This window comes from Cyprinus carpio, chromosome A14, assembly GCF_018340385.1.
Source record: "Cyprinus carpio isolate SPL01 chromosome A14, ASM1834038v1, whole genome shotgun sequence".
NCBI classification, from domain to species: Eukaryota; Metazoa; Chordata; class Actinopteri; order Cypriniformes; family Cyprinidae; genus Cyprinus; species Cyprinus carpio.
In genome coordinates, this window is record NC_056585.1 from 11,860,797 (window position 1) to 11,874,553 (window position 13,757).

General features: G+C 37.7%; 3 protein-coding genes across 12 annotated transcripts in view; 1 reads left to right on the forward strand and 2 right to left on the reverse strand.

Moving 5' to 3' along the window:
• The window catches only part of LOC122133921 (SH2 domain-containing protein 4A-like), a 956,524-nt gene that overhangs the window by 798,292 nt on the left and 144,475 nt on the right, over nucleotides 1–13,757 (reverse strand). The window lies entirely within an intron of this gene.
• LOC109066939 (sorting nexin-25) overlaps nucleotides 1–13,757 on the reverse strand; it is an 825,452-nt gene that overhangs the window by 375,344 nt on the left and 436,351 nt on the right. The gene's annotated exons all lie outside the window — the stretch shown is intronic.
• Nucleotides 2,317–13,757, forward strand: part of LOC109065989 (bromodomain-containing protein 8-like) — a 19,634-nt gene continuing 8,193 nt past the window's right edge. For 8 of the 10 annotated variants that reach the window (XM_042770632.1, XM_042770634.1, XM_042770635.1 and 5 more), the window contains exons 1-14: nucleotides 2,317–2,469; nucleotides 2,888–2,984; nucleotides 4,507–4,576; nucleotides 4,670–4,719; nucleotides 5,079–5,201; nucleotides 5,279–5,359; nucleotides 5,982–6,046; nucleotides 6,312–6,454; nucleotides 9,556–9,747; nucleotides 10,724–10,826; nucleotides 11,107–11,232; nucleotides 11,905–12,089; nucleotides 12,510–13,001; nucleotides 13,482–13,684. In XM_042770632.1, coding sequence (XP_042626566.1) covers nucleotides 2,451–2,469; nucleotides 2,888–2,984; nucleotides 4,507–4,576; nucleotides 4,670–4,719; nucleotides 5,079–5,201; nucleotides 5,279–5,359; nucleotides 5,982–6,046; nucleotides 6,312–6,454; nucleotides 9,556–9,747; nucleotides 10,724–10,826; nucleotides 11,107–11,232; nucleotides 11,905–12,089; nucleotides 12,510–13,001; nucleotides 13,482–13,684 — 1,949 coding nt within the window. In that variant the 5' untranslated portion in view covers nucleotides 2,317–2,450. The remainder of the gene's footprint in view (nucleotides 2,470–2,887; nucleotides 2,985–4,506; nucleotides 4,577–4,669; nucleotides 4,720–5,078; nucleotides 5,202–5,278; nucleotides 5,360–5,981; nucleotides 6,047–6,311; nucleotides 6,455–9,555; nucleotides 9,748–10,723; nucleotides 10,827–11,106; nucleotides 11,233–11,904; nucleotides 12,090–12,509; nucleotides 13,002–13,481; nucleotides 13,685–13,757) is intronic. The other 2 variants (XM_042770633.1, XM_042770640.1) reach the window with 2 other exon arrangements.

Genomic DNA, 13,757 nt, shown 5'->3' on the forward strand with positions numbered 1-13,757 from the left:
TTTGGTCTCGATATGACCTCCCTCTCTCTCGCTAGCAACAGCTGTTGTTGTAGCTGCTCCTCAAACCCCCCATGGGCATGAGAAAGGAACGCAACAAACTCAACCCACACCAAGGCTGGGCGCCCCGGTCCACTGTGCGGTCCCGTCTGACCGACACAGCAATGTGATTACAGCATATACATCAGTGAGGTTCTCCTCAGCAAAACCCAGCCACTTATCCTCACACATTCACCTCACATTCTTCTTTTGCCCCGGGCGTTTCTCAGCCCTTCGCTGAATAAGATGAGCCCATCAATTAAATGCAACAGAGATATTGATTTAAGTGAATGGTGTTATAACCATAGAGATGCCTGCGGACATCGTATTATGCCGATGCGTTCATTAATATTTGCTGTAGAACACAGACAGAGCAGGTTTTCTGGTGGAGTGCTCAGAAATTCAACATGGATCTCTTAGTCTGATACTGCTGACGAATAAACCTACAGCTCAGTAGCCCAAACTGTGAAAATGCAGCTATTCAGGGATTATATTAATTAGTCATAATTTGGCCAGATCTGAAATAAAGTTAAAAATCAAAAAAGAGAACCTAGAAGGATATTATCCATGCTCAGGCTTGAAAATGCAATTTGTAACTATTTTACGGTTTGGCAAATTGGTGGCTAATTCATATAAAAGAAACGGTTCACCCAAAAATGAAAATTTGCTGATAAATCACTCACCCTCAGGCCATCCAAGATGAGTTTGCTTCTTCATTGGCACCTCATTGGATTTGGAGAAATTTAGCATTACAAAACCATTTATGGTTAGCCTATATATGGATCCTCTGCAGTGATCAAGTGATGTAATGATACATTTCTCCAAATCTGTTCTAATGAAGAAACGAACTCATCTACATCTTGGATAGCCTGAGGGTGAGTAACAGCAAATTTTAATTTTAAGTTTAACAGTTCCTTTATCTTGTGCAATCTCATTTTGTATACTTTTGTCAGATCTGCTTACATCCCACTGACAGTTAGGTTCAGAGGTGGACCTTGATGCTTATTCTTCTAAAAATCATAAGTAAGCAAAACAGTGTTGCTGGTTGATTCTCATTTGTTGCCACTTTAAAATATAATTATCACTGTAACTATTGCACTGCAGTACTTGCCAGTTTAGACCCAGTGTTAGGATTACAGCTAATTTCTGCCTTACAAAGGCGCATTTATTGCGGTACATACTGATAAGTATATTCTGCAGACAAAATGCTCATATTGTAATGTTAACGGTAGCTCATTCTGACAAATAAGCACATTTTCTCAGACAAGTATGTCTGCTTAAATTATTGGTAAATCCTGGGTGGCTTGATCATTTCAGAATTTGCTTTTTGATGTATAGTTTGCTGTCAAGTCATGTTCAGATCATTTAAGAAGAGTAACAGCTCTGATGGCCACAACTTATTGCTTGTAATAATGATTTCTCTTTTGGGATTCTAAGTATAGGCTTCAGTAAGTCTCCGAACTAACAGATGGGAGGTGTGCTATATTTCAATAGCCATAACAACAATAGTGACTGTGAAAATCTTTATATGAGTAGTATATAATTTAATAGAACACTTCTTAACAATAAAATGGCTATGAGTCTCTCATAAATGGGGATTTTGAGGCAGGCATCTTCAATGCCCTCCATAAGTGTGAATGATAGATATCTGCCTTCATATACTGTATATTGCAGTGTGCTGTTGTCACCTGGTGGCTACAAAGGTAACTACACTATTAATTTGAGTTTTTCCAAAATTTATGACTCTTTTTATCTCATCAAAACCTTGCAGCGCAACACATATAGAAATCAAATGCATTTATTGTTGTAAATATGTCCATGGCATAACAAGTGTAGTCCGGTTACAGAACTAATGACTCTTATGAGCCGACTCTTTTTGGTGGAGGAGTCATACACTGGCTCGGGGAAGTCCGATTCCAGAACGAATGATTCTAAGGAGTCGGTTCTTTTAAGTGAATCCAACACATACAGCATACTTCACTCCGTACTACTCTTTCTGCCATGCAAAATATATGAAACGTGTATTAATGACGCGCATAATGATTTTTGTCAGATTCCTATTTCTACTGCAGAGCAATATAGTGTTTCATTATTAAAATATCTATACGGAACTTTAAACTATAAGGGAACTGCAACCATTTGCGGTATCTCAATAATCTCAAACTGCATCTTGTGTGGTTTTTGTATTGTACCTTATTTACCTAAACGAGTGCCATAATTGGAGGGTGCAGGGACCGATCCCGCTACCTCTCGAGCGAGCGGTCTACCATTTAAGCGAATCCCCGTCTGAATGAATTGCTGTCGGAAAGATATTTGTGCGACAGCTCATAGCGTTCCTATGGGTGTTACACTACAATAGTACCGGCGGAAGTGAGTAGAACCATCCGCGCGGCCTGTTTCATATATAGGCGAAAATGTCGACCGGGGTGGGAAGTAAGTGTTATTTTATTTCCTAAACAGAGTCGCAATACAGTCTAAAACCAAAAAAACGTTGTAAATGGTATTCTGGAGCATTTTATACCATGTAAATAGAGCAGCTAATGCTCTTAGTAACGCTGTGGTGAGCAATTTAGTTGCTGCGCTAGCTGGCTTCATGAAAACAAAGACGATCAATATTTAGTCAACACACATTTCTCTCTCTTCTTGAACAAAATGAGCTATTTTACGTTCTGTGTATGTAATATAAATCATTTTATGTTGTATGAATGGTGCATGTTGTTTTAAATAAGTCCCTTATGTCACACTAGATTACGATCAGCATCATAATGTAGTGTGATGCTCCCCCAGTTTTGTTATAAATTGCATTAAATCCAGCTACAAATAAAACTTCTATTTTGAACACAACTTGTAGAACACAAGATGCTGTCTCTGGGTCCGACTGAGCCCTGGTCAGTTCGGGAGAAACTCTGTCTCGCCTCCTCAGTGATGAGAAGCGGAGATCAGAACTGGTAAGAATAAATCATGAACCCTCATAATCTAAGAACTGTATTAAGAGTGTAGCATGTTAAATAATGCAGAGCTTTACCCCGCAGTAGTGTCTGTAGTGTAGTTTTTCCTAATATAACCCTTAAACGTGGATCTAAAACGGTCTTCTTTTACAGAGGATTGTGGCAGTTGAATGTTAATAATTATGGTTAGGACGTAAGATAAGAAGTTACCCAAAATATTTATTTTGTGTAATTTGTATTCAGTTACACGAAATATTAATTAAAATCTTCCTGAACTGGAATTACTTTAAAAGAAATAATATATGTATGATTTCCTTTCCATTTACTAACAAGAACATGTCTATGATAATGTCTAATTTAATTGATAATGTTTAAATAATATTAAATTAGCGGTGCAGCAACACTTTGCTACTGTATTTTCAGAAGATAGTAGTTTAACAAGCAATGCAATGCTTATTGCAAATATATTACATTTTATTACTGGCTGTGAAATAGTGTTTATTTTTGTCATAACTTGTGACCTTTTTTTTCTCAAACACTTTTTCATTTTAAAGGGCTTTATTAACAGGATTATTACAACAAAACTAATTTCTAATAATAAGATATCTATGATCATTTCTAATTGAAGTAATAATGTAATGTTAATAATAAAAGTGTATTATAAATAGTTAATAAATTAATAAAACTAAATTCTAATATTATATTTCATTAATAAGTAATCAACAAACATTGTGTAACCAATCAGTTGTAGTTTATGTGCAGTGAAATATGCATATATATGAGATTGAACATTTAATTACATTTTTGACTGTTTGAAGATACAATCATTAATATATATATATATATATATATATATATATATATATATATATATATATATATATATATATATATATATATATATATATAAACAAAAATAAGAATATTTGTATGCACATAATATGGGAACCACTAGTAAAAATTATTCTATTCTTGCCTTTTTTTTCATTACAAATTATATTGTGAGAATAATTTAAATAGCAACTGAGAGTTGAAAATGTTCCAAAGAGAATTCTGTGCTTAAGAATTGGAGGGAAATCACATTTGAAAAGATTTCATATGGTCAGTGTCACAGATTTGCTTATTTGATTATTGACCTGTATTTAATGCAGAATGACGAAAGGATATATAGCCTATAGATGGATAAATAGATATTAATTTAGCATATTTCACATCATGACTTTTGTTTTTCAAAATCCTAAAATGTTGTTTTTATTTCAAAGTTTAGAGTTTGAATCTATTATCCAAAAGTTGTAAATAAAACAAAGATTGCTGGAATTACATTTTACAAGAAAATATTATTTCAGTTTTTCGACTTTTTCAGATTTTGCATGAAATTCAGTGTGTTACTTGTTTCTTTGTAATTGTTTGTGAAGTTTACTAGCAATTTCTAAATGAATTTTGTTTTTCTTCAGTGTATGTAATTATTAATAAAGAGTTACTGTTTAATGTGTATGATACACACTGTTTTATTTTTTGTCAGGGTGTCTGTAAGCAGAGCCATCAAGCCATTCTCAGAGTCTGGACGACCCCCAGACTGGTTCTCCCAGAAGGTAATTTTAAATGAGTGACTGTGAGTGTTTTTATTATTATTAGTGGTTTGCTTGGAGATTTTTGTTTTAACTTTGTCAATATGACTTCTGCAGCATTGTGCCTCGCAATATTCTGAGCTGCTGGAAACCACAGAGGCCCCAAAGTAAGTAATTCTCTCTCTCTTGTTCTTAAAACATTTGTGCTGAGCATCTTTGTTAAATATTGCCATTGTTCTTGCAAAACCCAAAAGAGAAAGATTTTACAATCCTCAAATAATCTAGTCTGAGTAGACAATGAAAAATAATAATCAGCATAGAAGTTGTACTTTATATTTGTGCATGTAAAGCAGTAAATATATGAAAAAGCTTTTTATGGTTTTTGCACAGACTTTGTGTAATTAGATTCTTGCTATTATCTCAGCCAGTTAGCATGTTGTAGTAGTATTGTTGTCATGGCAACCTAAACCATCTCAGTGTATATTCACAAGTTCACTGGTAAGTTTGACACGTGCACTTCCTGCAGACGTAAACGGGGTGAGAAAGGGGAGGTGGTCGAGACCATTGAGGACGTGATTGTGCGCAGATTGACAGCAGAGAGGATCGAGGAACTCAAGAGGCTGATCAAAGACACACAGGAGAAATACAGGTACATCTCCACTTATTTCTCCCTCTCGCTGTCTGCATCGGTCACACATATGTGATAAATGTGTTCTGTCCCTTCAGGAAACTGAAGAAAGAGGTGGATTTGATCCAGACAGGTCATATGGACCCTAAACTGGAGGAGCTGTGGGCAGATATAGAGCTGTAAGACAATTCTCTACTGTTTTTCTGTCATGTTATTGGCCTTCTTTATCTAACATGTCTCCCAATATAATGTATATAACTCTTGTAGTGTTTTCACTTAACAAGCATTATTTCACATTAGATTAAATCCTCTGATAAATGGCGGTAAATATTTTTATTAAATAAATGCACCATATTTCTTTTTTTATATATACTATGAATTTTGAGAGGATTTCATAGTATTAAACAATATTTATCTCTAAATTATGCACCATGTACTTATGCAATACTAATATTATAAAAATACATATTATTCTGTTTTTTTTTTAATGAATGGCATATATTCCTCATATATATGTCATATGTGTGTGTGTTATTTCAGACATAATTACTTTTATTAGTTGTTGCATTTGGGTATATATTTAGATATCAGTGACTACTACTGACGACTGTCAATTTTTTTTGTAGATTAAATAAAAAATTAAAGTTGTCAGTTTTTGCCTTATGATTAGTCCAACCTGGACACACAAAACATTTTATTACTCATAATCTTCCAAACATATTTTAAAAATAAAAATTCTGTAAACAACCTGCCACTGTGTTTGTGTCTTCATGAGATTGTGTGTGCTCTCATGCTTGTCAGAAAGAGGAAGCAGGAAGAAGAGGAGGCTGAGCAGAAGAAGAGGGCAACTGAGGCAGCATATCAGGGTGAGATTTACATCCACTCAGCACTTTCAAAAGTTAATGCCTCCACAAAAGAAACTCATTTTTAAAATTATATTAACTTAGCGGTGTAACATATTGCTGATGCACTTGCAAATAATATTAGTTTAACATGCATCTTATTGCAAATATATTCAATTTTAAATACTAGTAAATTTCTGTTTTTATTACTTTGGGCTTATTTCTGGCAGTGAAATGTTTATTTTGCATAATGATGAACTTACAGATTTTTTTTTCTCTTTCTTTCCAGTTCGCCAGGCAGCTAAAAACACACCGAAGAGAGTTCCCAGCGTGACGGTACGTTCTCCACCCAGTGCTAGTTCTGCCTGCATGGACGTCTCGCAGCCAGACACATTGCAGCCAATGACGGACGAATCCTGTGCCAGTCCCACGGTGAATTCCTGTCTCTTTTTTTTATTTTTATTATTACCATTTAAACAAGTAGAGACCTGCGCGGGACGGATGTTTCAGTCCCACTCCCGCAAGATTTTGTCTCGCGCCCGCTCACTCCCGCAAAAATTTTAAAGCCCATGTTGCAGGTTAACCACCAGTGTCGATTAATGGGTACATAAATCACTCAAGATATGGCCTTAAAGACCAGTTTTTTACGTTTTTTGGTATTAACGGGTTTTTTTTTTACGCAATTCGGTGATGACGTCACATTGGGGAGAAGTGGAGGAAAGGTAGCCTCAGCCTAGTATGATGCGCGTTCCAGGCAACCCATAACCCGTGTTTTTCCAACCTTAAACCCGTGAAAGTGCACTGGAACGGCAGTCAAACCCGTGACTTCGTACTAGATCAATGTACTCCGAGTTCCGACGTCACACAGGACGCGAAACAACAATGACAGCCCCTACGGATAATACACGGACGCAGTGTTTATGCAAGTGGTACACGTTGAAAAAACGATTTTAGGACAATGTAACGTTGCGATAAACACTGGGATGAGGAAGAGGTGGCAAGAGCCAACATGTATGATGGCCCGCAGCCCTATAATTTTGAACCAGCCAGACGTGAGAGAGCAAATGAGGAATTGCCAAGAACTGATGGCCGTCAAAGCCAATTAAATGCATGGTCCGAGGAGAATGAGTGGAGAGTTGGTGAAGTGTCCTGGTGATAATGCAGCAATGAACACTGGAGCTAGTCTACGAGCAGCAGTGCACAATAACGACACACATATATATATATATATATATATATATATATATATATTTTATCTATCTATCTATCTATCTATCTATCTATCTATTTATTTATTTATTTATTACTGTCATTGGATAGCACCGAGTGAAAAATAAACGTTTTCTTTATATCTAGTGGCAGTGGTCATGACGTTAGTTCAGATAAGTACCGGTAAGCTTTGTCATAGTGTCGTACTGGTAAACTTTGTCTTTGTCATCTAGAAATAAAAGCATCATACTAGCTATATGGGCATTTCTAAGCGTTTATCTCTTCCTCCGGTGAAAATGTTGTTGCAAACGTAGCTGCGTGTCTGTCGCTATGTTTGCTGGTGCTTGTGTGGAAGCTGCGTTGGAAAGCTTGCTGTAAGAAGTGAGTGCGTTTGGTCGCTGTTGGTCGATATCTATCTATCGATCTATCTGTCTGTCTGTCTATCTATATCTATGTATTTATCTATTTATCTATAATCTGCGCTATCTGAAATACTCTCGTCTACTACTCGTCTCCCTAGTCGCTCTCAAGGTGGGCTTTGGTAAATTCTCTCCCCAATGTGACGTAATGCAATGCATTGTGGGGGAAAGGAGAATCGTTGCAAACCGCTGTAAGCTACAACTTTTTCATATTTTATTCCATTTTGTGATACCCACAACATAAAATACAATGGATAACAGTTTAAATGTTCATTACCAACAAGCAAATTGCACAATTCGTTGGAAAAATTAACCATGCAACACGGCCTTTATCTTATCTTGTCCCGCTCCCACCTTCACCCTTCCCACCCACATAAAAGTGATCTATATAGATTTTTTTCAGTACATCGAAGAAATTTACACGAAATGGTTCTGTAACATCTAAGCATAAACTCATAAACGATATCAATAAAATGTCAACATTCACAAACCACTTATTTTTACAGTTTTTTCTGAATTGCTAAAACACTAAACCCCAATCTCTGAATCAAATTCTCACTAGCTTAAACCAATTTGTCGAATAAAGCACTCTTTCTGCTAAACCTTAAGTTGTTCAGGATGAGTTAGGATTTAAAATCTCATGCACACTTTTGGCAAAACTCTAAACACATTCTCATTCACTTAAACACTTATCACACTGTGATGCATTTGTGCTGCAAAATGCTAAACAGAAGCTGCAAAAGTTAAACACAACTAAAGCACAGTTGTCATCGTTTACACACAACGACTCAAAATTATTCACACTTGTTTCTAATGATGTGATCAAACCAGCTGTACAAAATATGAGCCAGTTCAGAGTGCCCAAGTGGCACAGGTGACTGAATGATGATACAAACAATCTGAGAAGGAGAGGAGGAAGAGTACATGTAAGAAGTGGAGGATGAGGAGAGAAAGAGGAAGTTTTAGAGTGTGCTATCAAGGCTGGACCTATATATATACAGTATACAAACATTCAGTACTATTCAGTATTCAGCACAATACTATTCTTGCAGTACATACAGTAGGCTTATACAATGTATTCACCTTACTCAGTTGAAATTATTTAACCAAAACTTTTTACATAATTGCTAAATTGTTTACTCAATACAAATATACTTTTTCTGTTAATGTTATCCATTTTTCTCGGTAGTGTCTAATGAATGCTCGTGTGTGTGATCTGAGAGCACCGTCTGATTTTGAGTGCAAGTGAAATGGTTTTGCAGTGATTGTTTGATTTTGATGAAAGAGTCAGATGTTGCGTGAATTTAGTTTGAGTATTTGGATTTGATTAAGGTTTTGAGAAAATGAGTGATGGTTTCAAGAAATGTGTTTTAGCAATACAGAAAAACTGTAACAGAAAAGCAGGCATCGGCTGCTGCGTGCATGGTTTGGCATGTCAGAATGCCAGCAAACAGCGCTCACTTAATTATCACTAAAAGATGACATCTCAGTTCATCGCGATCTGCTGTGAGTGGATTCTAAATAACTTAATCACCTCTGATTGGCCATTGCGTTCCAGAAATGAACAGCTATGTCTGTGATTGGCTACATTACGCAACGCTTTAAACACGTATTATAAATAGAAACTCTACATAGCTTGTGCATGTTAATAATTTTAATGTTAGTAGTTCTTTTTGCTTTTGTACAACAAATAAATAAAATGTTTTTACTTTAGACATTTTATGTTTAGATATTTCTATTTTGCGGGAGTCCCGCAAATCATTTTATTCTCCCATACCTGCACACACACAATCTCTTCCCGCCCACACTCGCTCATCATGAGTTGTCCCGCGCCGCACCCTATTGCATTGGGTCTCTAACTCAAAGCCGACTCTAAGAGGGAAAGCTCATGATTTCTCCATCTAGGCTCAAGGACTGACCGTCTTCATGCCTGTGTCAGAGGTCACGGGTCCAGGGCCTAAAGAGTCAGGTCTGGGTCCTCTGGTAGATGACTCCCCACAGAAGAAGCACCTTGCCCCGAAAGCCACACCACCTCCCTCCCCGCTGCTGTCTGAATTGTTGAAGAAGGGCAGTCTCATCGCTGCCAGCTCTAGACTGGTGAGTGGGGATTCTTTAAAGTATTCAAAGTTTAAGCCTTTGGCTTTAAGGGGCATGTCACAGCAAACTGGATTTTGCCTGTGTTATGTCCCAGACCCATTTTCCCTTTCTCAACCCTACATTCATGTCTACATATTGTCCAGTCACCAGAACCTAGACAAATTTCATGGTAGTCAACATACTCTAACATTCACAATGTAAACTCTGTCTTCAGGTCAGCCCATTTATACTAATTAAACCGCAAATGTGGACAATCAGAAATTATGATTTTTGACATCACAAAGATTAGCACATTAACATTTAACAAGATTTGCATTCATTGAGTATTCTGCATTTTAACAAGGGCCAAGTTTTTAGTACTTGTTTCGTGTGCAAAAATGTTAACCTATCAAAAAGTTTTAGGGGCTATTTACACCACTTATTTTACAATGTGCTATGCTGCTTTTCAATAGTTATTCTATGTAAACATTCACTAGACAGCATATTGTGTGTTTCCTTTGCCCTGCGTTTATGTGAACAGCATTTTTAGAGGTGCTGTGACAAAACCCCATGTTTACCAATATGAGTCAGAAAGCAGGTCGTATAGTGGTATTTTAGTATTATGTATGTACTATTATAGATTTTCATCATATTTTTATCTTAATATATTTTTGGATTTTTTGTTTTCATTTTAATTTTGTAGTAATGTTCTAATGCACTTTTCTCATTTCTTAGTTGTTGTTGTTTTTTTTTAGTAGTTTTCTCATATTAATTAGGCAAGATTTTGAATTTGCATGTAAGGTTTTTCACTTAATATGTATTTTTGTTTTATTTCAGCTTAATTTCAGTTAACAAAAATGTTTTATAAATAGTGTTCGTTTAAGGTAATCATAATAACCCAGTGTAGATTAGAAACTAACCTATAATTGTTTTTTATAGCCTTGACTATCATTAAAAGTGGAGATAAAATTGTTCTGGGTGTGTATGTTCCGGGCAGGTGGTTGAAGGGGACATGGCCACAGGTTTGAGTAATGGATCTCATGGAGTTGAGCTTCACACTGCTGCAACCGCTCTGCCTGCTAATCAAGACATTACAGCCGGTAAACACAGACACTCTTCTTTCTGTTTGATTTAAGGGTGTGTTTTGAATGTCTTCTCTTAAACGTTGAACATTTTCTGTCATTGAGCAAACTGAATTTTGAGTTATGCTGTTTGCTTTGGTTTGGCTATTCTTTTGCATTTCTTCCATGCGTCCTGCATGCAACTTTTAGATTTCCTGCTCTCTGTATTACACTATTACTGTGTGGTTTGATTATTGTGAAAGTAGCTGTGTGCTTTAGTGTTTGTGTTTGTAGCGCTATATGTGTTTCTCTGTGTCAGAAGCTCCTACGTTATCTCGTCTGTTGGAGAGTGCCACCCCAGTGCAGCAACCTGTCAGTGCTGATCCCCCTAAGCCCCCCACAGTGGTCCCCCCAGCCCCGGACCACCTCTCTGTGCCCAAAACAGGTCTCTGATCTCTGTTTTCCTCTCTTCAGCTCTCTCTGTAGAACGGTCAGTTTGTTTTTGCTCAGGCAGTCTGTTTGTGTCATGTGATGTGTAGTTCATCCCATCATCTTCATCCAATCACAAATCACTCAGACTGCACTGACAGCGCAAGAGTTCTTGGATTATATTTTAGAATAACGGTTAATACAATTTTTTTTTTAATGTTATGAAAGAAGTTTCCTATGCTCACCAATGGTGCATATATTTAATCAAAATACAGGAAGAAAAAGAGATACAATGAAACTTCATTACAATTTAAAACTGCCTTTAAAGGGTTTACCAAAAAATGAAAGTTCTGTCATCATTTACTCCCTCCAGTTTTTCCAAAACTGTATGAGATATTTACTTCTGTTGAATTCCACAGCATTGAATTTTTTTCAGTGCTGTGGAAGTCAGTGGCTTACCATAAACTGTTTGGTTACCAGCATTCTTCAAAATATCTTTTGTGTACAACAGAAGAAAGAAACTTATACTGGTTTGGATCAAGGATAAGGGTGAGTAAACGATGATAGAACTTTCATTTTTGAGTTAAGTATCCCTTTAAAAACTTTATTTTCTCTTAAAAAGAGTCAGCACTTCTTCAGAGCATGCATGAAAGAGTACTATAAGCGATGTGTTTCTTGTTGTGTGTAGGAGCTGTAGCCATTGCTGAAGGTTCTGGAGCAGAAGCAGTAATGGCAGGGTCATCCACGCCGGCGGAGGTGGAGGGGAAAGAGTCCGAGCTGGTGGAGGAGGACACAGTGGTGTCGGTGTCATACATGGCACACGAACTGGACCTGGAGACAGTGGGAGACATTATTGCAATCATAGAGGAGAAGGTATACACACACAGACATGCATACAACAATCTGTGGACAGTTGTGATGGTGCGCTTGGTTGCTACTTCATGTAGTGTTAAAGGGATAGTTCACCCAAAAATGTAAAAAAAATTCTGTCCTCATTTACTTACCCTCAAGTTGTTCCAAACCTGTATGAGTTTCTTTCTTCTGTTGAGCGCAAAAGAAGATATTCTGAAGAATGTTGCTAACCAAACAGTTGACGGTAGCCATTTACTTCCATAGTATGGAAAAAAATACCACGGATGTCAGTGGGTTCCATTTGACTTTCTGACCCACCAACCGCTTTCATGATGATTTCCATGATTTTTTATAATAAACTCTTAAAACAGAAAATAGTTCAAAAGCTTTTCCTTTCTGTTTCCAAATCTGAAATGAAGTATTCAAATATTTCTGTCTCAGGTGGATGATCCCGTGGAGGTTTTGGACGCAGCCGCGGTGGAGGCGGCTCTCTCTCTCTGTGAGGACCCAGCGGTCGGGGGCCACTCCCTCACCAGCCCTTGGGAGTCACAGTCCTTTAAGGCAGCTGAACCAGAGCCCATCGTCCAGCAGAGTCCTACCCCAGCGGTTCTGCAGAGCTGCCCTGACCCTGCGGGTGTGCAGGGAGAAATGGAGGTTCTTTTAGAGGAGGCTACAGAAACCGAAGCGGTTGACGAAGTGACCGGGGACTCAGTGGCGCCTGCTGCCCCTGATACAGAGCAAAGCCAGGACTCTGAGGTTAAGACAGAGGGCGAGAGGCAAGGAGAGGAAGAAGGTGGGATGGAGGAAAAGCAGCAGGAGAACAGAACCCCGATTCTGGCCGTGAAGTGTGAGGGGGAAGACTGGGTTCAGCCAGAGACCGTGATGCCCTGTCTGGACTCAGAGGATAGCTCAGCCTCGGCGAAAGATACAAAGGTATCAGCTAAGAGTTATTTGAAATTGAAATAATATTTCATATTGTTAACATGTTTTCATAACATATGTTTGGAAAGAAAAAAAACTTTTAGCTTAGTCCATTATAAATCATTTGAATTCACAGTCATTTAAATATAACATGTCAAGCAGGTTGCCAGGTTTTCACAACAAAACACGCCCAAATGCTGCTCAAAACTAGCCCAATCGCATTTTGAGGGGGGTCCCCCATTAAAAATCTCATTCCGGGAGATAAAGTACATGTTTTTTAGAGGAGCTCCCAGGTGAAATTAACTTCTCGGGAGATAAAATATCGTGTTATTGGTGTCGCTTCAACCGCGGACATGAAAAACAACCTGCGGCAACAGTGTTAAAGTTGTAAATTAATAATAAATTATTAATAACCCCCTGCATTTCTCTCACAGATTAAATTGAAGGATGAATTAGTAACTCTGTTTAATATTCCTTCTTCAAATGTCGTAGGAGCTGAAGGAAGAGGATGGAGGCAGTGAGGTGGATGTGGATGAAGGAATGGAGATGAAAGAGTGTGGCGATGGGGACGGAGAGGGGCCGTATCTCTCAGAGGTTGATCCTCCTGCCAGTGAGAGTGAGGATGGATACGGCAGTCACTCTCAGCGCTACACTACAGCGGACTCCACCGCCAGCAGCCCTGCCTCATCACAGTTGTGAGTGTCTGTGTGTATGTTTGTGTGTTAGCGTGTATTATGTGTGTTTTAATCTTTCATCTGTCTTTTTTCT